Source organism: Jaculus jaculus, chromosome 16, assembly GCF_020740685.1.
Source record: "Jaculus jaculus isolate mJacJac1 chromosome 16, mJacJac1.mat.Y.cur, whole genome shotgun sequence".
Lineage (NCBI taxonomy): Eukaryota > Metazoa > Chordata > Mammalia > Rodentia > Dipodidae > Jaculus > Jaculus jaculus.
The window spans coordinates 47,528,809-47,552,704 of NC_059117.1; the positions used below are offsets into that span (position 1 = coordinate 47,528,809).

At 45.9% G+C, this 23,896-nt stretch overlaps 1 protein-coding gene across 10 annotated transcripts in view; it reads left to right on the plus strand.

The window, feature by feature from the left end:
- Cacna1d (calcium voltage-gated channel subunit alpha1 D) overlaps nt 1-23,896 on the plus strand; it is a 341,201-nt gene that overhangs the window by 286,272 nt on the left and 31,033 nt on the right. For 3 of the 10 annotated variants that reach the window (XM_004652738.2, XM_004652736.2, XM_045135617.1), the window contains 9 exons: nt 5,659-5,742; nt 11,612-11,656; nt 12,061-12,189; nt 14,274-14,339; nt 17,290-17,381; nt 20,058-20,217; nt 20,724-20,851; nt 20,980-21,076; nt 22,566-22,668. In XM_004652738.2, coding sequence (XP_004652795.1) covers nt 5,659-5,742; nt 11,612-11,656; nt 12,061-12,189; nt 14,274-14,339; nt 17,290-17,381; nt 20,058-20,217; nt 20,724-20,851; nt 20,980-21,076; nt 22,566-22,668 — 904 coding nt within the window. Of the gene's footprint in view, nt 1-5,658; nt 5,743-6,178; nt 6,263-11,611; nt 11,657-12,060; nt 12,190-14,273; nt 14,340-17,289; nt 17,382-20,057; nt 20,218-20,723; nt 20,852-20,979; nt 21,077-22,565; nt 22,669-23,896 lie in introns of all 10 variants that reach the window. The other 7 variants (XM_045135612.1, XM_045135614.1, XM_004652740.2 and 4 more) reach the window with 4 other exon arrangements.

The following is a 23,896-nucleotide window of genomic DNA, read 5'->3' on the forward strand; positions in this document are numbered from 1 at the left end:
AAGGTTGCACATGTACACAAGGTAGTGCACAGGTCTGGAGTGCAATTGCAGTGGCCAGAGGCCCTTGCGTGCCAGTTCTCTCTCTCTCTCTCTCTCTCTCTCTCTCTCTCTCTCTCTCTCTCTCATAGAAAAAGCAATGTCAAGGCTCCAGAGGGACAAATGTTCCAAGGAGATGGTACAGGGGACATTAGTCTCATCTCATGAGAGTCTGTTGTAAGGAGTTCTGTGGCACTCTTCCTTGGGCAGCCTCTGTAGTAGGTGGACACACCTTCCAGGAGCACTTCTCACTCAGCAGCTATTGGGCCCCTGGCAGGAATAAGGCTTCTTCTTCCTCTTCCTCCTCCTCCTCTTCTTCTTCTTTTGAGGATTTGTCCATAATTAAAACTTCATTAAAAAAACTGACACCAAAATAGGAGCTCAATCTTGCATATTTTAATAAAGTCCAGTAATTTAGCATGTTTTCTACCTGCTGGAAGGAAAATTTCATGGTCTCTCTTCAGTGATCACACCTTGATAGATGATTTGTTTTCAGGGCCAAATGCTATGCACATTACCCAGAACTTGACACAGGCTTTTTGATGGATCCATCTCTCATCCTGTCCCTTATGTATCGCAGTCTACATGAGCTCCCTTCACTCTTCTTCCTGTGTAAGATGCTCAAGTCCCTGGGGCTTCAGATGCACGCTCTGCCTCACCCATATCTGCCCACCCTATTTTCCCTAAGCCTCTCTGCCTGCCTGTTCTCAGCCACATTCACCTCTGGCCTCAGCCCTTTCTTCATCTTCTCCTTTCTCTCCTTGTAAGTCTAAAGCCCACTGGGTCACTCTTTGAGTGAAATGCTGGCTTTGTCCACCTATGATTTGAAGGAAAATACATATCTGTCTGTCTATCTATCATCTAATTTTCTTTTTTTCTGATTTATTTTTACTTTGTCTAATTTTCAAGCTCTTTCACATGACACTTGTCCAGATACATTTCTGCCTCATTTCCTGCCACTTTGTCCCTGACATGCCTTTTTTCTCAAGTGTAAATATCCCCACAGGGTACTGAATGGAAGCCCTCGTCTTCATTACGCTTTAGGGCCCAGTGTAAATGTTACCCTTCTGTGACACTGTCACAGTCAGCCCAGTAGAGCCTTTCTCTTCCTTTGAGTGTCGCTGAGCCACTTACTGTGCAGTTATCAACCCTATTCTCATCTCCATCTCCCTCTCTCCTATCTTTGGGTCCCTGGGGCCTAGCATGATACCAGCTACATGTGGTTGCTGAGAAAAGACTATGAAAGTGTGAAAAGGGATGCATGGATGAACTTGTCGGTACAGCTTAGCCCAAGATGGCACTTACTCTATCCTAGGAAAGCTGCTCAGGGAAAAGTTGCCAAGGTGGAGTGTGTTTCCGTTGGAGTCCCCACTTTGCTTTTGGAAAGGCTAGTGCTAGTTACAAAGCTGTCAGTTGCTGATCTACCACAAGTTGGCATGATAGGTAATCCCTTGGCCTGAACATCCTGCTGGAAACTGGCAAGTGGTCCAAGTAGAAAATGGAGGTCATTTGTATAGGTTCCTTAAGCTCTGCAGGTGAATGTAAACTCAAGCAACAAAAGGAATTTGAACTTGGGTTGTTTTCTTGCATCCTGTCTCAACCACTGTACATACACGTCCTTGTTCCACATGCCAGACCTGTGCTAGGTCCCAGCAAGAGGACTAGAGTACTGAAATCTGACTTCCAGGAGCCACTGTCAGGCGCAGATAGATGTAGACAGCCAGTCAGAACAGGGTTCTTAGAGACGATGAAGCCTCGTGCTCTAGGCCATGCTAGTTTGGCCCATAACTTTAACATTTCAGAATCAGAAATATTTCTAAATAATAAATATAATTACGTGGGGCCAACTTGGTCTTTTTAGCTGAGTTCTTCACTGGAGAGTCTGAGGGTTCAATTGGTTACCTGGGGTCTTCATGATGCAGACATTTGCCTGGTGGTTTCAAACAATGGGTGTCATCTTCAATAAGGTTCTGGCCTCAGGATTCTGCTGTGAAAGAGTATATCATTCTCAACTGGGAGGATAGATTGTACTGATTGTCCTTGTGGGAGGAGCCATGGTACCTTCAACACAGAAAGGATGGGGGAACTGAGTCATACTGCTTAAGGGTGATTTTATAAAATAGGAAGATGCTAAACAGGGAAGCAGAGTATCAGAAGAAAAGGAGGGCTGGCATTTTCTGCTTCCTGTGGACTCTTGTCAGAGCCATCAGGCTAGAGACTTAGAATGCCGCTGCGAGCACCCATGAAGCCTCCACTGAGGTGGACGAGTGTTAATCTCTAGTCTGTGAAGAGTGAGATTTGAGGCATTGTTTTGTGACTGTGAAGGATTTTCTAGAAAGGCTCTGTCTGATTTCTAAAAAGTTCCCAGGCCCTAAAGAAAGTGTTATGCTTGTATCTTGCTGATTCAAAGGAATTTTGTCCATTACAGAATGTCAGAACAGGCTCAATGAAGAATAGATTTTATAATGGCAAAAACAACCCAACAGAAGGAATACTGATCATTCAGGAAAGGGGAAGGGGTTGCAGGAAGGGCTGGTATCCAGTGCAGTAGGTGAGTCTGGCCTTTGGCAGAGTCCTCAAGCAAGAGCAGGGCCTGCAGCACAGGAGCTGGAGGGACTAGGCCACATACCCCACAGGAAGAAAGACATTTGCTCTTCATTACCCTTTGCTTGCTGAGAGGCTGCTGGCTACTCATGGCTAGGCCTTGAGCTACAGAATAAATCCCGTGTTGTTTTGAGCCTCTGAATTGTTATAAAACCCTTGACGTTCTGCCCCTTGACATAGTCCATGGTAGTACTCTTGGCTGGAGAACTGCTTGTCATCCATTTCAACACTGTAAATAAGAGGTTTGTACAGCATGCTATTAGTTAAGGTCCATCAAGCCCAACACTGAAAGTGCCATGCGACCCAGGTGCCCTGTGTGTCAGGAAATGTCTTCTGGACAAATACACGATATGTCTTTGCATCCTGGAGCCAGCTCTTTATCTTTTAATGCGCATGACTGCATTTTGAGTGCCACAAGTCTAGACCTCAAAAATTTATATCTTCTCTTGTTTTTGCTAGCCAAGAATTCTGAATTCCTGAGAAGCAAATGAAGGGGATATTAGGTTATATATTTAAGCCAGGCATTGTTTATTTATTCATTTATTAAGGCATTACTTATTTATTAAGTTATATATTTAAGTACATGCCTTTAATCCCAGCACTTGGGAGGCAGAGGTAGGAGGATCACTGTGAATTACGGTCAGCCTGGGACTACAGAGTGAGTACCAGGTCAGCCTGAGCTAGAGTGAGATCCTACATTGAAAATAAAAAGGAAAGAAAAACAAAGCAGGTATATATTTAAGCAGACCTTCCTGTTGCACTTCCATACACACACCATCAGATGTGGTAAAGGATGATTGTACTTTGTCAGTTTCTTAGGCTGTGCAGAGGCATCTGGGAGAGCATCAGCCTGTGAGGGGCAGGTGAGGGGCGGCACTGTGGCTGTGGGGGGAGAGGTCCAAAGTGAATGTGAAGTCACAGCAGCCAGGTGGGGAAAGGGCAGCAGGAAGAAAGGAAGACAAAGCAATAAGCCATTAGCCAGACAGTGTAATAGCTTCCCTATCAGTGGGAGGGGGGAGTAGCAATAAAAGGAAAAAACTTTCCTACTAAGTTATTAGGACAACATGTCCCCATTTTCCAAAGTAACACAGAAGGCTGGGGTTCTGCAGTGGCCTCCTCTGGGCCTGTATTTGATCACTTGTTCCTGAGACCTGGCACTTAAAGTACCTGTGGTTCTGTTTTTCTTTTTAATTTAATTTAATTAATTAATTTTTTATTTAAGAGAGAGAGAAGCTGGGCATGGTAGTGCATGTTTTTAATTGCAGCACTAGGGAGGCAGAGGTAGGATCACTAGGAGTTCAAGGCCACCCTGAAACTATATAGTGAATTCCAGGTCAGCCTGAGCTACAGTGAGACCCTATCTCGAAAAACCAAAGAAAGAAAGAAAGAAAGAAAGAAGGGAGGGAGGGAGGGAGGGAGGGAGGGAGGGAGGGAAGGAAGGAAGGAAGGAAGGAAGGAAGGAAGGAAGGAAGGAAGGAAGGAAGGAAGGGAGAGAGAGAGAGAAAAAGAGGAGAGAGAGAGAGGCAGATAGAGAGAGAATGCACATACCAGGGCCTCTAGCCACTGCAAATGAACTCCACATGATGTGCCTCCTTATACACCTGGCTAATATGGGTCCTGAGGAATCAAACCTGAGTCATTAGGTTTCATGGGCAAGCATTTTGAGCACTAAGCCATCTCCATCCCCGTTTTCCTTAGTTAGGTGAACATCCCCAGTTGTAAGCACACAGATAGCTATTTGCCCTGGAAATGCAGCCCTAGCAACTGGAAGCTTCCAGCTCTCTGAAGAACTTTGCCCACCCCTCCAACAGGGCTGCCCAGGGGTGTTGGGACATGACCCATACCAGTTAAGCACCTTCTGTGCCAGTCCCAGAAGAAGAACTGACAATTAGCAACTGGGAAAAACTGTATGGCCTGTGCAGTGCGAATTGGTGGGCAAAGATATCACCATGTGCCAGGCCCTAACCCAACAGCCTTGGCTGTTGAAGTTGGTGGAGGCGAGGGCAGAAGAAATAGCACAGTGCTCATCTTCAGAAGGTTTTCAGTGGGACAGACATGCAGGGATCAAGACCATGCGAGGCACCGTCAACATGGTGGACTGTGGGCAGTTAGAAGAGCTGGAAAGATTCTGCAAAGGAGTTGGTATTTATGACCTTGGACGAGGAAGTGAATTTCTGCATACAGTGTCGAGGTGGGAAGTCAGGGCTACACAGGCATCAGGAGATGAGGGGAACCTGGTGAGGATTTTGAAGAATACAGAGGAGTCTGCTAAGCCTGGAATATGGAGAAGACAGGGAAGAGCAGGAATGGAGGAGGAAGGAGCTCTGGGAGCATCCTCCTTACCTTTCAGCATGTAGAACCTGCCGTGGCTTCTCTGTACTCTACAGCCAAGAGTTTCTGTGCCTTGGAACTGCATTCCACTTGTGCCTGTCTCCCTGGAAGATATGGTCTTCACATGAAGTCTGTCTGTGCCCTTTCTGAAAGCTCTTGGGAATCCTGCCCCAGTACACAGCCTCCATGTTCCTTGCCAGACTGGTAAAGGGTAGGCAAGTGCTACTGAGCTGGTGACCATGCACTTCAAATATGAGAAGAGAAGCAAGAGGGGAGACTGGAGACCTTAAGAAGGGATCGGGGGGGAACCCCAATCTTCCATTATCTCTTGAAGGTTTGGGGTTTACTCATTGAGTGTCGAAGCAGGGTTGCCATCTGTCTGTTCAGGGCCAGGGGTCTGCAGTGTGTGTGTGTGTGTGTGTGTGTGTGTGTGTGTGTGTGTGTGTGTGTGTATGCACACATACATACCCATTCTCTCCCACTCATGCCCTGTCTTACACACAGGTGCACAGCCACCTCAGTACCCCTTTCCACCAGTGGACAGTATTGTTGCCTCCTCCCCTTGGCTTTCCCACCCCTACCTGGTTGTCATGGGTGCTTCAGGGACTCAGAAGTGTCCCCTTATGATCCCTGTGATATTCCATTCATGCGTGCTCATCAACGTCTGCCCCTGCCTGCTCTGTCCAGGGGTATTTTAGTGACGCCTGGAACACGTTTGACTCCCTCATCGTAATCGGCAGCATTATAGACGTGGCCCTCAGCGAAGCAGACGTGAGTATGCACCCGGAGTGGCCTGCATCCTCTCTCTTCTGTCCGCTCATCCTGCTCCCTGCCCTGCAGTGGCATCACCTGGACAAGTCACAGGTCCCAATCGCACTTGATAGAAGCTAGACATTCCTTGTAAAAGCTGTGAGGAATAACCTTGTAGAGTAGAACAAGGCCTTTGCAGGCACAGTTCACCTTTGCAGGGCTGACTCTGGCACCATTGACCCCAAGCACTAGTAGGCAAGGTAAGATAGGGTGTGTCTGAATGTTTCCATCGCTACATCAGAAGCCATACCCAAAGTGACTTATGTGTATCTATGATGTGTGTCTTGGGGCAGTTTTTTCCAGTAGCTGAGTGGCACATTGATAACACTGTGCTTTTTTTCTTTTTTTCTTGTTGTTCTTCCTGTCCTCTGTGGCGTCTGAATGCTTGCCCTAACAGCACTATTTCACTGATGCATGGAACACTTTTGATGCCTTAATTGTTGTTGGTAGCGTCGTTGATATTGCTATAACTGAAGTGAATGTAAGTAGCAAACTTTGTGTCCTCTGATGTGCTTATTTCCATTAACTTACATAGAAGTGATGAGAAGCCCCACCCACGACTCTCCACACGTGTTAGAAATGTGGGTACTAATTCTTTCTAAATTCTCCCTGACTCCACCTCCTTCCCCTAAAGAAGTGGGTATACAAACATAGGATTGCCATTAGAACTAAATTGGGCTGGAATTTTAAAAGGTATTTCAAAATGACCAGATTAAAGTTTTATGAGCTAGGAATTAGTTGTGTGAGCATATGAACACCGTCACTCTCCACCTAGGTGACCTTAGGAGGTCACCCCACTGCTTCTTATCTTAGTTTTGCCAGCTGTAGGAAGGGGTAGTAATATGTGCCCTGTACTACATGTTTCTCTCAAGGCACAGCTGTGCCCAAGGGTACGGAGGTGACTGCTATTCTCCATGAGCCTTGGAATCTGCTCTGAGTCCAGCTGGTGACCCTGGGGAATATCCCAGACTCTTGATTCCCAGAAGATGATATTATGGGCCCAGGGCAAGGAGGGTCTAGTAGATATCAGAGAAAGAGGGTCAGTTCCTCATCTTGACAAGGGAAGATGTCTTCAGCAGGGAGCAAGCCCCTCCACCAGCACCCCGAGAGTCTCTGTTAAAATTAAGAGGTCTGAGCCAGATGTGGTGGTGCATCCCTTTAATCCAAGCACTTAGGAGGCAGAGGTAGGAGAATCATCATGAGTTCAAGGCCACCCTGAGACTATTAAGTGAATTCCAGGTCAATTTGGGCTAGAGGGAGACCCTACCTCAAAAAACTCCCCAAAATTAAGAGGTCTGAGATTGGAAGCACTACCTCCCTCCATTGAAGACATGGGGTAGGCATGAAGGGAGCCAGTCTATCATCAGAATTCTTCATGCAGTGATGACTGGAGCCTGAGGAGGAATTGTCGTGTGGTGTTGGCTTCCTCTCCATGTTGCCAGTTTAGCCCTGGCCCCTGTCACTGCAGTATTCTGCTCTGCCTGGCTAGCATCTGCAGATCCAACCTGGTGCCCAGACAGCCTAAAATTAAATGGGGATGGTGACATCCCTTAATATCTCTGATATGGTCAGGTTGATTCTGATGTGTCACTACTGGGACAACTGTCACCCCAACTGTTCCAGCATTACTTCACACCTGACTTGTTGGACCCAGGTCTCAGTTCCCCCACAGGTCCAGTGTAGTGAGCATACCTGTCCTCCTTGCCTTGCAAGTGTGTAACAGGAATAAAACAATGTGGCTATTATTGAAAATACTAAAATCCAAAATGTCAAAGAGATGCAGTGGTCTTGTTATTAGTACAGACTTCCCATGAGGTAATACCATCTTCTGGGGTGTGATTTAAGCTCCATCATGCCAAAATCTATGCTGTGCCACAATACTAAAATAGCTTTTCACTAAGGCTGGGTCCACATATCACCCAGCCTTCTTAAGTCTAAGTGTGCATAAATTCTACTTTATGGGTAGTCCATAGGCAGCTATAAAATTGCTATTCATGATATGCAGACACTGCTTGGGTATAAAGTAACTTGGTACCAATGAAAGGAAAGCAGGTGTCTAACTGAGTAGCTGCCATGGGCTCTCTAGTGGGTTTATGGCTAGGAATCTGCCTGTTTAATCATCACACAGTGGCATATGTTGAGAAACTTTCATGGAAATTCTGGGCAGGCCCTTGTACAGGCCAGAGACAACCTATGCTAGGAGCTGTTTTCCCAGAATTCTCCTTGAGCACATGGTGCTGTGCAGATGGGGAGTGTAAGTGCTTAGTTACTGGGTACCAGGACGTGACCATAGCTTGTTCACCTAGTGGATAGCCAGCTTGCTCATGCTACCTCCTTGCTGGTTGACAAGCGTGATGTGAGGCACTCGGGCGGCACCTGCTTTCTGGTTGCTTAATCATGGCTAGGAGCTGGCCCTGCGCCTCTCACTGCGCCTGTCCCTTCTGGCCTGGCCTTGCCCATCCGTCAGTGTCTCAGTGTCGTCCCACCTCATTGTCCATCAGGAAAGGGGCCACATGAATGGTAACATTTCTAGTTAGCTTTTGGCATTAGGTACCTGTGCAAGATAGGCTTTCACGGGCTTCTCTTCCATTCAGTTTCTTTCAGAATCACACTAGGGACATCCCTGTGCCCTACTTTCAGTCAGTGACCTTTTCCCTGGTCAGCTGTAGCCTGAGGCCAAATGCTGCTCAGCCTTGAGCCGCTTGAGATTTTAGTGTTCCTTCACTGACCTTGGTGCAGAGGGGTTGCTTAAGGTCCCTTCTTCTCATTTATTCCATCTGAAGCATTGGTCTAGGCCCTGAGCCTATTCCTACACCGTCCCCCATACACATAGAGTTCCCTAGGGAAGCATTGCATGCTGTGTCCCTGATGCCTTGTCTCCTCAGCTCCCAGGCCTGCTGAGCATGAAAATCCTTAGTCTGCTGTTGTCTGGTTTTAGTTGCCATCATCATCTTTTTGTTGCAATGTTTAACCATCCATGCTCTCTCCCCCAGACCTTCTCTGTTTCTTTTCTGTTGCCTAATTGATTTTCATGTTGGTTTTATTTTTAGAAAATTGTAGCGGCAAGTATATATAAACATATATACGGTGAAGTCGTTAATGCACTTCTAGACACTATATACCTGTTTTGGGCTTCCCACCTGTGGTTTTCACTGAGTTTCACAGGACTTGCTGAGTATTAGACATGGTCATCTAAATTGTTTCCCCTTGCACATATTGTCTCTGGCTGGGCCTGAGCTTAAGCCTGGTTGTCAGTCACAATGGCTCTGTGACTTGCCAATGTGGCCTTCAAGAATGAGTGATCTGGCCTGGAAATGAGAAATCCAGCTTGTGTTTGTATTCTTCGCAAAAACATTTTGGATGGCCCTTTGCACTGTCTTGTCTGCATGTTCACCGGGCCCTCTCCACCATGCTGCCCCTCCATACTCTCACCCTGTGTGTTTGGGACTTGATAGCTCACACAGACTTGTCTCCTTCATATTATCAAGCTGCTAAAATATTGGTGACACCTTTTGCTCCCTCTGATCTGCCTGTTTATTCCTTGAGTGATGAAGTGACCAAGCAACATATTTTTTCTAACTGAAGGTTGGCTGTTGCTGACATTTAATCTTTTTCCATTTCATTGTTGCCTGGGGGGCAACATGCTTGTCACAAACCATGGCTGCCCTGTACTTATCAAAGAGCACGCCACAAGTCAGCAGGAGCTCCCTTTTATCAGGTGCCGTGTGTAAACCAGACCACCAACGCTTCACTCAGCTTTCTTACCTACGTGCAGTGTAACAGTTTAGCTCCTACTTCCATATGTGAGCCAGGAACCAGGCTGAGGAATGAGCTTGCACACATATGCACACACTGAATCTTTGGGGTGGCACCTGGGTAATGGGCAGTTTTCAGGTGCAGCCTGGGATCCAAGCAGCTATCTTCATTAGGCTGGCATCTGTAGATTGGGCAAAGCTATCCTCATGTTCCAGTTTGGAAGATATTTTGATGACTTGCACTGTCCCCAGTGCTTCCAGACACATCATCCCATCGCAGCAGTCCTCCTTGCATGCTGGCATTGGGGGGGGGGTCATTATTGCAGGCCACACTGTGGTGCATGCAGCCTGGTGTGCCATGTTCTTGCCTTTCTGTTTCACATGTTGTATTGTCTTGTCCCTTGACAAATGCTTTCTCTCTCTTTTTTTTTTTCTAAACAAGACAATTTTACCCACACCTGTAATCCTAGCACTTCGTAGTTAGAGGCAGATGGATCAGGTATTCAAGGCCAGCCTTGACTACATGGCAAGTTTGAGGCCAGCCTGGGTGGCATGAGACCCTATCTCCTCCACCCCACCAAAAAATGTAAAAACAGCTTGAATTTCATCCTATAGCTACTAGTTAAAAAGATATATACTTTTAAATTTAGTTTGGCAGTGAACTTTTATCTACAAGATAGAAGGGAGTCACAAATGGTCTGTCATGGAAGGGGCAATAAGAAAGGGTGGCTTGGAAGATACATGTTCTGGGCATCTCAGTAACATAACTGCAGAAGGCTCTTCCTTCTGTACACGCTGGTCCCCTGAGTGTAGTCAAGCAAGAGTGTACACATGCACATTCACACTTACACATGCCCACTCCAGCCGTGTGGGCACAGTTTCTGCACAGCTTCTGGGGAGGATGATGTAGAAGGCATTGAGAATGCTGAAAACCTAGGTCCTTTGTTTGCTAAAACCTTAAGTTAAAAAACATGATCAAAGTTGGGCTTGATAATATGTACCCGTCATCCAGCATTCAGAAAATGAAAGCAAGAGGGTAGAGAGTTTGATGCCAGCTCAGGCTACAAAGCAATTTAAAAAAAAGAAGAAGAAGAAAAGAAAAGAAAGAAAGAAAGGCCTGCTCTTTTAAGGGTATATTGTTCCTTTTGAAGTAAAATAATATAGCTAAGTAATGATAATGACCCAGGGATTTTGCACATGGCAAAGTGCAGAGTTCCCATCCCTGGTGGACCAAGGACCCCTTTATAATGATTGGGACCTGATCTTGGGTTCAGAGTCATACTGCCTAACTGACATCGTTTTATTTTCCCAAACCCCTTATTTTTTTATGAGGCTTATAGAACTTTCTGTTTGGTCTCAGGAGGCAGCTTCAGAATTGAGCCTGTCTTTTCCTGTGGACACCAGGCACCCAGCCAGACCTGGGTGAGGTAGAGCTGCTGGGGTTTGGGCAGTCCCACACTTTTCCTTCCAGAGCCTCGATGACTTGAGTGATATTCTGGCTGGAAACAGATTGAGCTGTAGGTCAGGCAGCACAGGCTACTGGTGAGAAGCCCAGGTTTCTTCCTTGTACTGATCTCCCAGCCTTCAGCGGTCACATCAAAGAGGCCATGGTCAGAAACTTTGGTCCTGTGGGAACATGTGTGACCCAATGAGGCATGGGAACTGTAGGCACAGAGCTACTATTTGCCCCACAGCTGAGGTCATCCTGTCATTTAGGGTCAGGAGGTCTGCTGTGTAACAGTGACTGAGCCCAAAGATGCAGAGGCATACCCTCTGCACCTCTGTCTTTAGGAACCACTCAGGTCTGTAGTATTATCTTTCACTGGATGTCAATCAGCAGGATGGCCATCTCTGGGTAGGAACTAGGAAGGAGTCGTGTATCTGTGCCCATCAATGGCTGTCCACCATCCAGTCCAGTTCCAGTGAGCACCACTGGCATCTTCTCAGGGCGGGAGCAGCTGTGTTGTCCATAGACATCAACCACACACTGTTCAAGATGGGGGGTGGGGATGGCACCAGAACCCCTGCCTCTTTCACCCTTCATTAATACATGTTCAATCTTTCGTCTCTTAAAGCCAACTGAAAGTGAAAATGTCCCTCTCCCAACTGCTACACCTGGGGTAAGATCAGTTACTGGTTCCAGGGGCTGGACCTGTTCCTTGAGATTATTTGACCATGTTGAGTTTTCCACTAGTTTTACTGTATTCTCCATACTTGTCCTTCCAGAACAGTGTCTGCAGTGGTTTGCATTCATCATTAGTGTCTAGTACTCTTGACCAGCCCAGCGTTCTCCTCTAACACAGTAGAACACATGGACATGCATGTACTGTTTGGACGCAGTTTTCTAAGCCCTGTGTTGTTAGCATGTAACTTCTCCTTTCATACCATGCTTTTTATGGTGAACAGTCCCTAGAAACACATTTTCAGTCCTTACCTTTGTTGCCTTTGCATCTGTTGCTGTTTTTCTGAAAGTGTTGCATGTTCTACTTCCACTGAGTTTGACTTCTCCATGGTAACCCTTCAGAACTCTGAAGAGAGCAATAGAATCTCCATCACCTTTTTCCGTCTTTTCCGAGTGATGCGATTGGTGAAGCTTCTCAGCAGGGGGGAAGGCATCCGGACATTGCTGTGGACTTTTATCAAGTCCTTTCAGGTAAGAGCCATACCCAGAACTTCCCTGTTTGTCTCTGAAGATGATGTGTGAGCCAGTGATTGTCTCCTGTCCTGGAGGACCCATGCTCCCACTGTGTGACCACTGTGCTAATAGAGAGACGGAATGTTGGAGAGCTGCAGCCCAGTGCTACTTGGGTCAATGGAATGAGAAATAAAAGAGGCTGCAGTAAGGTCATTAGCTCAGATTTCTAACATTACCTTGATGGAGAGAGATGTGGCTTCTCAGGCCGCTTAATTCCTCAAGATGCTCAGTGATCACCACAGACTCCCCAAAGCCCACCAACCTCTGCATGGTACAGTTTTTGTATCAACAGCTAAAACCAGGGTACCTGATATCTGGGCCAGTGTGCCATCTCCGCCTGCAGCTTACCCAGTACCTGGTAAGATCAGAATTCAGGTCAGTTAGGCATAAGCCAGGCCTTATTTATCACCTATGAGTCCCAAAGCTGGTGTAGCCCCGTTCTGGCCTGTTTCTGAATAGAATCAACTTCTGTGTATTTCCTTGCCCTACCCTAGATAGTCCAGTATTCTGACTGAATCAGGTGAGGGTGGAGAATCAATAGCAATTCACAATGAAAAGTACAGTGAGGAAGGGGTTTATGAACGTATCGAGTGAGCCACATGCATCTTTATGTCCCCACTCCTTGACTACACCTCAGTCTTAAGTTATAAATGCTCATGTGAACATATGAAGTGATCCAAAGATCAAATGTGCCTCTTACCACCTCTGGGGTAAATCTCAATAGTCACTTTTTTCCCCACTATGAGTGAGTTTTAAACAGTCTATGAGCATCAAGGGAGGAAAGAGGAGTAAAATCTCAGAGAAGGGACATCATAGTTCCTGTGAGAAGGGTGAGGTTGGAGGACCAAGAGCACAGAGAGAACCAGGGCAAGCGTCCCAGTAAGGGTAGTCTGTGTCCCTCCATCACGTTTGTGTTTGCTCATGTGAGGTACCAATGCTGGTGATGAACTGCTATAAAAATAAAATGAGTTACTGCAATAATGTTCCTCTTACTCAGTTCTTAAAGACATGATTAAACTGTTTAAAGATGTGGTTGATAAGGGTGTCATGTCCCATAACAGTGATTTATCCTGAGAAACTATGCCAACAAAATCGAATATTTGGCAATCTAGGAAGAATATACTAGAGGCTTGGTGGGAGAAACAAACCTGGTAGGACCCCAGCTACTGGTCTGTCAGGATGGTGCAGTGACACTCGGCCAGACTGACAGTCATAGAGCCCCAACTGGCACAAGTCTGAAGGTTGCCTTCCAGTTTTCTGGCCCCTGACTTTCTAGAGACTTCTTCAGACAGGCCAGAAAGAGGATGCTTTAATCCTGTGTGTATGGAATTAAGCCTAACAGTCTGAGACTTTCTGGAGGCATGACATACATATAGGCACATTTGTCACATGTGGTGAAGGAGGAAAGCAGTCTAGGAACATGGGATGAGAAGATATGTATTTGCACTGGATGCTCCTAAACAGAGCCCAGGCCTGGTGAGCACCTCGCCAGCCCCTTTCCCTCCTAGGCCCAACCCTGAACTGTGTAGTTCTTTTAGAAAGTATACATTTTTAAAGGTTTTTTTGTTGTTGTTGTTTTGTTTTGCTTTTTCTCTCTGAAATAGTTCTTGCTCTGTGACTCAGTAATTGTACTCCTAAGAGCTCAGGCTAAGGAAACAGTGGTACAGAGCAAAGTGATTTCACATAAAGGTATTTCTGGCAACCCAGTCTAGAGCCATGCCTGTACTCCTACCTCAGACGCCTCTCCACAAGAACATAAAAGCACTGTGAGTGTTTGCTGTTTGAGGTGATTTGATCAATCATAGTATCATGAAGAACTCCAGGAGTGATTGAAAACTCACCGAATCAGTGTGTTTGGATGGAATGTGTTTAGTTAGGACTTAGCATGAGTTGAATGACCATGGCTCTTTCTCATTCTTTATGCCCTTCCATCATGGCATGTAGAAAGGAGAGTGTGGCCTTGTGTGAATCTTTCTCACCCATTCTGAGTGGGCATGGGATCAGGTGTCCAGTGCTGACCGACCCCCCGTTCTCCTATGCAGGCTCTCCCTTACGTCGCCCTCCTTATCGCCATGCTTTTCTTCATCTACGCAGTCATTGGCATGCAGGTGAGTATGGCTGTGGTCCCCTCGGGGCCCCTTCTGCAAGGACCCTTTTGGCAGGGTAAAGAAGAAACACAAGGTCATGATTCCTCAGTCAAGCACCATATCTGCTAAAGAGAGAAGATAGGCAGGTGTGGCCCCTAAGGTAGGCTAGAGCACATAGAACCTGTGTAGAAGAGACCAGGCCTAGAAGGACATATGGGTTAAAATGCAACAAGAAAAGTTGTGTCATAGAACTGCCCACCTCCACCTGTGTCTCGGGAGAATGAACTTGGTGAAAAGACTCATCGTTGATCTTAGCAGTGGAATACCATAGGAGCCTCATCAGAAGAAGAGATGCACAATTGTCAGTGCCTAGTTTCATGTTCTATACTGATGTTACTCAGGAGATACTGAGCAGTACAAAAGTCCATTGATATCCCAAAGAATTACACCTATCGTAGTGGGATTCTCACTTATGATGAGCCACTTCTAGATGCTATGGTTAGAACAGAACTGGACCCATTGTGGTGCCTTGACATTTCACCCTCCCAGAAAGGCATGGAATCCAACTCTCCTGTGATCCTGCCCTGTGACCCGAGAGGCTACAGCATGTTAATCAGTCCTCCTGGGGAGGGAAAGGGATTGGGCTCCATTAACAGTTTGGTCCTAACATCTTGGAGTGGAGAAGGAGCGGCAATGAATATCTATGGGGACAGGGAGCAGAGGGCAATGTGTGGCTCCTATGTAGGCTCCCTGAAGAGTTTCCATTTGTATAGATGCTGTCTTCCTTACCAGGGAGGAATGGGGGTAAGAGAGACAAGGTGATGGCTCTATTACTTTTTATCCTTAAGATATAGAAGTACTTGTAGGCACTTAACACTTAGTGCACCTGGCTTTTTGTGGGTACTGGGGAATTGAACCTAGGCCGTCAAACTTTGCAAGCAAGTGCCTTTAACTGCTGAACCATCTTTCTAGCAGGCACTTACTAAGCACCAAGTTCTTCTCAATGTCATTCTGCTTCCTAAGTCCCATGGGAAAGCTTTGCCATGGGAGCTTAAGCCTGCAAGCCCCTCTCCCAAACACCACCACCAGTCCCATCTTTGTCTCCCATCTGATGGTTCACCTATCTCCTTGTCCTTATTTTTTCATTCCCCAGGATATCTATTCTACATCACCTTGGTTCCTTGGCAGGTGGAGTTCCCTCTGTCTAAAGCACTTTTCATCTGACTTGTCACCTGACTGACTTCTAGCTATCCTTCAGTTCTGGGTTTACATGCCAGTCCCCCTGGAAATCTTTCTGGCCCTTTCCCCTCATTTTGGGTAGATGAGCCTGTTCCCAGCTTCCCTATCTAGGCCATCCTAGTACTTACCATGCAAGGTTGCGATTGCTTTATCATCCTTGTAGTCTCCCTCCAGGAAGCAGAGTCCTTGAAGGTGCTCCCATTGTGTGACCTAGTGCCTGGCACATGGCTGTGCCTGCCACTCTGTTTAGTGAATGAAGTACCAGGTGTCCTAAGAAAACCTCAGTTGGAATTGATCAAACCTGACTTATCATATTTGTTCCTATTTTTTGTACCTCTGTCAGGTCTGGAATTCACTATGTAATGGTGAAGGTTGACCTTGAATTTATAATCCTCCTGCCTCCGTCTCTCAAATTCTGAGATTATAGGCATGTATCACCATGCCCAGTTTGATGGTGTGCTAGGGAATTGAGCCTCAGCCCCAGCCTGAGGTTGCTTTTTCTTTGATTTTTGAAGTAGAGTCTTGCTCTAGCTCAGGCTGACCTGGAATTCACTGTGTGGTCTCAGGGTGACCTTGAACTCACAGCAGTCCACCTACCTCTACCTCCACCTCCTGAGTTTTGGGATCAAAGGTGTGTGCCACCATACCTGGCTGAGTTAGTTTTTATTATGGCCTTTGTGTGTGTGTGTGTGTGTGTGTGTGTGTGTGTGTGTGTGAGAGAGAGAGAGAGAGAGAGAGAGAGAGAGAGAGAGAGAGGGAGAGAGGGAGCGAGAGAGAAAGAGAGATGTGGTGTCTGCACATGCACATGTATGTGCCTTGTGGGCCACATACACTAACCAGCAGTTGGCATTGCTTGCCTGTACAGGATGGAGTAGAACATCAGGTGAACCACTCCATCACTCTTCTGCCTGGTCTTATTTTGAACTGAAGTCTCCTTTGTACCTAATTCCAGAGCTTGCAAGGCTCTGAAGGTTGCCAAGAAGCTCCCTCACCCCCCAGGACTGGCACTTGTAGCCACATCCAGCTTTTTACTTAAGATCTAGAGATTTGAACTCAGGCAATGTCAGACCTCCTCAGACCCTCATGCTTACACAGGAAGCACACTTAACCACTGAGTCATCTCTCTAGCCCATGTTGGGTTTTAAAAAAATTTTTTTTGTTTATTTTATTTATTTATTTGAGAGCAACAGGCAGAGAAAAGAGGCAGAGAGAGAGAATGGGTGCGCCAGGGCTTCCAGCCACTGCAAACTCCAGACATGTGCGCCCCCTTGTGCATCTGGCTAACGTGGGTCCTGGGGAATTGAGCCTCGAACCAGGGTCCTTAGGCTTCACAGGCAATGGCTTAACCACTAAGCCATCTCTCCAGCCCCCATGTTGGTTTTGTATGACTGTGTCAGTCAGGTTTTCATGACCATGTTGACAACTAATTTATGAGGAGAAAAGTTTTGAATATGGCCACAGTTTTGGCAGCTTCAGTCCATTGTTTTTGCCTGAGCCAAGGCAGCACTGTAGATAAACAAGGTGGAGCAAAACTGCTCACCTCATGGCCAGGGAGCAGAGAAGAGGAAGAAGGATCAGAGTCTCACAGCCCGCTCAGGGCCTTCTCCTAGGTTCTGTGTTACTTTGGGGACTGGGCTTTTACCTTCCTGGGCCTTTGGAAAATATTCAAGATACAAACTATAACAATAACAAACATTTGTTTTTGTTTTTTCCTAATAATTTCTCTATCTAGATGTTTGGGAAGGTTGCCATGAGAGATAACAACCAGATCAACAGGAACAACAACTTCCAGACGTTTCCCCAGGCGGTGCTGCTGCTCTTCAGGTGAGGAGTCCTGGGTGGTGCTCCTAGAGAAACAGGGCCAGCGTCTTTCTAGGTCTGGGCTCCAGGTGACAGAGGACATGTGTCATCAAAGCATTGTGCCCTTCCTGGTTGTTTTGAAGGCCTTTTTTTATTTTTTGGTTCTGTGTTCTTTGCTTGTTCATTTGATATTTTTTGTCTTGAGGCAGTCTCACGCTGTAGCTCTGGCTGGCCTGGCAGTCACAGCAGTCATGTGCCTCAGCCTCCCCAGTGCTGAGGTTCTAGCTACATTCTACCATTCCCGGACAGCTTGTATTCTCAAACAGACTTGATGTTTCAGCCTCAGGGGAAGTTTGCTGGGTTGATAAAACTGCTGGGTTCATTCAGATTGTGGCTGGCTACAGGTTTATCCACTTGGGAATTAGTAAGGCACATGGAAAACCAACAAAATTATAGGATAAATGTATATGCATGGAAGAGTACACCAAAACAACCAGGAGGACAGAAGTGTAAGAGAAACATGGAGGTGTTTTACACATCCAGAAATTGTACAATGTCGTAAGTTGTATAGGTTTACATTTTATGGGATAATTTCTAACATTACCTACTAAATAACATTTTAAACAATGTGACTCATAGTGAGACAACTTTCTAGAAACTATGGGTGTAATTTCTTTGTCTTTTAAAATATTTTTATTTGAGATACAGAGTGAAAGAGATGCAGAGAGAGAGAGAGAATGAGTGTGTCAGGGTCTGTAGTGACTACAAACACACTCCAGATGCCTGCACCACCTTGTGCACCTGGCTTCCATGGGTCCTGGGGAATCAAACCTAGGTCCTTTGGCTTTGCAAACAAGTGCCCTAACTGCTAGACCATCTCTCCAGCCCAATGGATATAATTTCTAATAACTTCTATGACTATGTAAGCAAGTAATTTGCAAATTAGGTGATTAAAAATCTGTTTTCAACAAAATTAATCAGGGTTAATCATTAAATAATTATAATGCCAATTTCTTTTTATCTATTTTAAATATATTTTATTTATTTATTTATTCATTTATTTGACAGAGGGAGAGAGAGAGAGAGCAGAAGAGGCAGATAGAGGGAGAATGGGCATTCCAGGGCCTGTAGTCACTGCAAGCAAACCCCAGACACATGTGCCACCTTAACATGTGGCTTATGTGGGTACTGGGGAATTGAGCCTGGATCCTCAGGCTTTGTAGGCAAGTGCCTTAAATGCTAAACCATCTCTCCAGCCCACAAACTGTCTTTTTAAGTGTCACACACATCTTCTAAATATGAAAACATTATTGTCTTGCACCACCATTATCATAGCTGGAACAACAAACATAAATTCCTTAATGTCACATAATACCCAGTTTTTTTAATTTTTAAAAATTTTTTTAATTAATTAATTTATTTATTTGAGAGCGAAAGACACAGAGAGAAAGACAGATAGAGGGAGAGAGAGAGAATGGGCACGCCAGGGCTTCCAGCCTCTGCAAATGAACTCCAGACGCGTGCGCCCCCCTGTGCATCTGGCTAACGTGGGTCCTGGGGAACCGAGCCTCGAACCGGGGTCCTTAGGCTTCACAGGCAAGCGCTTAACCGCTAAGCCATCTCTCCAGCCCTAATTTTTAAAAAATTTTTATTAGCATTTTCCATGATTGTAAAAAAATATCCCATGGTAATTCCCTCCCTCCCCCACCCACACTTTCCCCTTTGAAATTCCATTATAATGCCAATTTCTGAAATAGAAAAGATAGAAACACAAGTACCCATTTATATAAAAAAGATTGATGTGGTTGCATTAGAAGATTTCATGTCTGACAATTGTATTAGGAACTTCAGATATAGAGCTGCATTTGAAAACAGGTAGGAATTTCAGACTTTCCCTAATTAAAACTGACATCTCTCCATTTACATAGGTTTTGCTTAAATTAAGAATTTTCTCCTGGGTATGGTGGTGCATGCCTTTAATACCAGCACTTGAGAGGCTGAGGTAGAAGGATCACTGTGAGCTCTAGGCCAACCTGAAACTAATTCCAGGTCAGCCTGAGCTAGAGTGAAACACTATCTCAAACCCCACACACACACACACAAAAAAAAAAAAAAAAACAACTTTTTTTTTTCTCTTGCCCAGTGTGATGGCATACACCTTTAACCCCAGTACTTGGGAGGCCAAGGTAGGAGGATCACTGTGAGTTTGATGCCAGACTGAGACTACATAGTGAATTTCAGGTCAGCCTGGGTTAGAGTGAGACCCTACCTCCAAAAGAAGAAAAAAAAAAAAGAAAGAAAGAAAAGAAAAAAGTTTCTTCCCAAATGTCTAATCCTTAAATTCCTCAAACTTGGACTAGAAAGATGAGTCAGTGGTTAAGGCACCTGCCTGCAAAGCCTAACAACCCAATTTCAATTCCCCAGTACCTATGTAAAGCCAGATTCACAAAGTGACACATGAATCTTGAGTCCATTTGCAACAAGAGTCCCTGGTGTACCCATTCTCTCTATAGCCAGGCATGGCATGCATGCCTTTAATCCCAGCACTCAGGAGGCAGAGATAGGAGGGTTGTTGTGAGTTCAAAGTCACCCTGAGACTATTAGTGAATTCTAGGTCAGCCTGGGCTAGAGCAGACCCTACCTCAAAACAAAAAAATTCCTTATACTTTCCCAACCCTTTTCTTGTCTTGTTCTAAAAAGGTGTGCTACAGGTGAGGCTTGGCAAGAGATCATGCTGGCCTGCCTCCCAGGGAAGCTGTGTGACCCTGAGTCAGATTATAACCCGGGAGAGGAATACACTTGTGGAAGCAACTTCGCCATTGTCTATTTCATCAGCTTTTACATGCTCTGTGCATTTCTGGTAAGCAGTCCCAGTAGCTCCCATCATTTGTAGAGCTGGTGTAACATTTGGGGTTCAGACCAATGAGGTTGCCTTGTCAAGTTGCTGTGGGACAATTAGTAGTCTTGCTTTATCAAACACACGTCACTGCCACCTGGATTGTAAGCAGGGGTTGGGTACTCACTGGTGGCTGGGAGCAGTTTCCAGTCACGTCAACCACTGAGGGTTACTGGTTCCTTCTTAAAATTTCAAAGCCACTGCACATGGCTTGAAGCAACTTCAAAGAGTGAGTGTAATTAAGTTATAAGATTGCTGTGTTCTTTAGGCCTTCAACTAATGCACCCACCCCCTCCTGGGAGTGTGCCAAGCCATCTCAGAAAGCTGGAAACCTCCCCTTGCCTCCAGCATGCTTATCTTGCTGACTTGTAGATGTGGTTCCCACCATTTCACATCCCTGTCATCAGGAGGCAGATGACAGAGTCTAAGTGTCCCACCCCACTGAACACTCCTCTGATGTGCTTTTCCAGATCATCAATCTCTTTGTGGCTGTCATCATGGACAATTTTGACTACCTGACCAGGGACTGGTCTATTCTGGGACCTCACCACTTAGATGAATTCAAAAGAATATGGTCTGAATATGACCCTGAGGCAAAGTAGGTTGAACAATGTCCATCTAGCTTATGGGGGACTGTTTGGGAATGTTAGCAGTGACTTCTGTTGAAGGGTGTGGGGACTGAAGGCACAGGATAGCCTGGAAACTCATGCTGTCCTCTGCTTCCAGGGGAAGGATAAAGCACCTCGATGTGGTCACACTGCTCAGACGAATCCAACCCCCTCTGGGGTTTGGGAAGTTATGTCCACACAGAGTAGCGTGTAAGGTAAGTATCTGATAGCTTTTCTCACAGGAGTTTGTTGCTTTGTTCAACAAGTACTTGCTAAGTGACACTTGGGATATACTGCAGTCCAAAAATAAAATATTCACAGTGTTTATGGTCTACTTCAGTCTTTTCAAGAGCCATCCTCCTGGACATATCACTTTCATCTACAGAAGAGGTAATTGTGGCTCAGAAAGGGTGTTTCTTATCCAGGTTCTTTCCAACAGTCCTTGCTGCTGGTATTAGAGGGACTCAGAGAAGGAGAAGTAGGAAAGATGGACTCTGCCCTGAGAGTCCATACCTTCAGAGAAGCCATGGAGATTTGTGTGAGATACCACATGATGTTCTTGTTTGGGATGATCCTCGAAGTACTCACTCCAAGTAATGAGCCCTACTGGTAAAGAAGCCAAGGCCCAAGCTCCATGCCTGGCCTGTGTATCTGTTAAACTATTTAACCCCCAGAAAAGCCTTAAGGAACTCCTTAAGATACACGGGGAGGGGAGAGCTAGTATTGAAGAAGGAAGAATGCTTGAACACTGAGATCAAACTGGTTAGCAAGCAAACAGCACCTACCTGTCAGTGCCTCTGTTCATAACTACGGTGTTGATCCTTGTCCAAGATCCCTCATGGATGGTAGTTATGTTCATCAAGTTTCTCAGAGAAACAGAACCAGCAGAATGGCTGTGGACATCTGTGTCTATACATGTGGCCCATGTGTAGAGATATACCTCTCTATATATATAGATATATAGATATACCAGGAAGAGATATATTATGAGGAATGGGCTCACGTGAGAATGGAGGCTTAGGAGACCCATGTTCTATCATCTTTAAGTGACTCAGGACACCTTGGATGTGGTTCAGCCTGAGTACTGAGGTCTGAGAACCAGGGCAGTAAACAGTGAACACTGCCGTGAGCAGAACACTGACGTTCTAGCTCAAGCAGGGAGGCAGAGAGAAGACCCAGTTTCCTTTACCTTGTTCTCAACAGCGGGGTGATGACAGTACACGTGGATGGGTACATAGTTTACTCAGCCCTCCAGTTCCAATGCTGACCTTCCCCAGAACATCCTCATAGACACACCTGGAGATAATATTGAACCCATTCTCTAGGCAGCCCCTGGCCCAGTCAAATTGGCACCTATAATTGACCATCACAGCAGTGTTCCTAAATAGCTGTTGAGTTGAACTGAGGTTGACTAGAGAAGGGCTGAGGGAAAATAAACATCAAAAAGGGATATAGGGGCTGGAGAGATGGCTTAGTGGTTAAGAGATTTGCCTGCAAAGCCTAAGGACCTGGGTTTGAGTCCCAAGAATCCATGTAAGCCAGATGCAGATGGCGGTGTATGCATCTGGAGTTCCTTTGTAGAGACCTTACCATGCCCATTCTCTGTCTGTAAACAAATTTTTTTCTAGTAAACAAATAAGTATTTTTAATTAAAGAAGGGATACAGCTGTCATAATCCCTGAGGGCTTTTTTTTCTATTTCCAGAGGTTAGTTGCCATGAACATGCCTCTCAACAGTGATGGGACGGTCATGTTCAATGCAACCCTGTTTGCTTTGGTCCGAACAGCTCTCAAGATCAAGACTGAAGGTGAGCATTCCCTAGAAGCAGAGCAGGTTGAAGAGAAGGGAAAACACGCCCTCCCATCTTGGTTTTTCCATCCACACTTTGTTTTGGGTTTTGCTCTGGTGAGGGTGATGAGTATAGAAATACTGTGAAAATATCCGTCAGACCAACTCCCTCTGTCCTTCCTTCACTTTGTCCCATAACTGCTACCTAAATCACAGGAGAGACAGGCACAGCAGCGGGGCAGAGACAGCATCAGTATCACCAGATATGAATCATTCCAGGTGTCCTTTACCACTGCTGTTGGTGAGGCAAGTAACTCTTCCCAGAGGATGCCTCTTTGTTCGTAAAAAGGAACCACATGCAAGGACACAGGGACAGTTCTGAGCAGCTAGGGAGGCATCTGCAGGAGCCTCTGGTCACACATGTAACACATGGTCAACACATGGGAAGTATTACAGGACTATATTTCAGCCTGGCCCTACCTGTCAGCCCTGCTTAAGCCTGATAAGCAGCCTCTGGTGTTGGCTCAGGGACCCTATTATAGGTGACATAGGAAATAGACTGCAGCAGGCCAGAGAGAACACCATGGGTGAGGTCAGAGAGACCTTGAGAGCACTCCATGGAGCAGAGGTGAGAGGAGACAGCAAATGACATGTGTCTAGTCTGCAGACAGTTGTTCTGCACTACCTGGCAAAGCAGCTTTTCCAGCCTGGCTAACATGTGCCTCTGGTGGTTTGCTCATCTGTACCTGGCCACCAGCTGACATCATTATGGGTTCCAGAAGACAGGAGAGTCTAACCCACTGATGCTGAGGTATCAGTAGAAAAGACAAACCTGGGCCTGAACATAGACAGGTCAAGGTTATGAGGCATGGGTGAGTACATTCAGTAGGACCTGAGAGGAGTCATATTTGGTGCAGGTTAGCCTGGATCTTCAAGGATGAAGGGAGGACTAGAAGCAGCCAGTGGAGGAGGAGTTGGCCTTCTGGGATAGGAGCACTGAGAGGGCATAGGGCTTAGCTGGAGAAGAGTGGGATGAGTTCAGAGGCAATAAGTTCTGAATTCCAAGGTGAAACATACTTCCCGAGTGGAGGGTCTTCCCCTCAAGTGGGCTTGGTTACCACCCCTCAATATAGGAAGAATGTTTAACACTGACTATAGAGTGCCACAGATTGGGTGGGGTGAGGATCCCCATCAAAGAGCAGTGCTTTAATCCCTGCAGGCTGGGATAGGACGGCATGGTGAGGGCA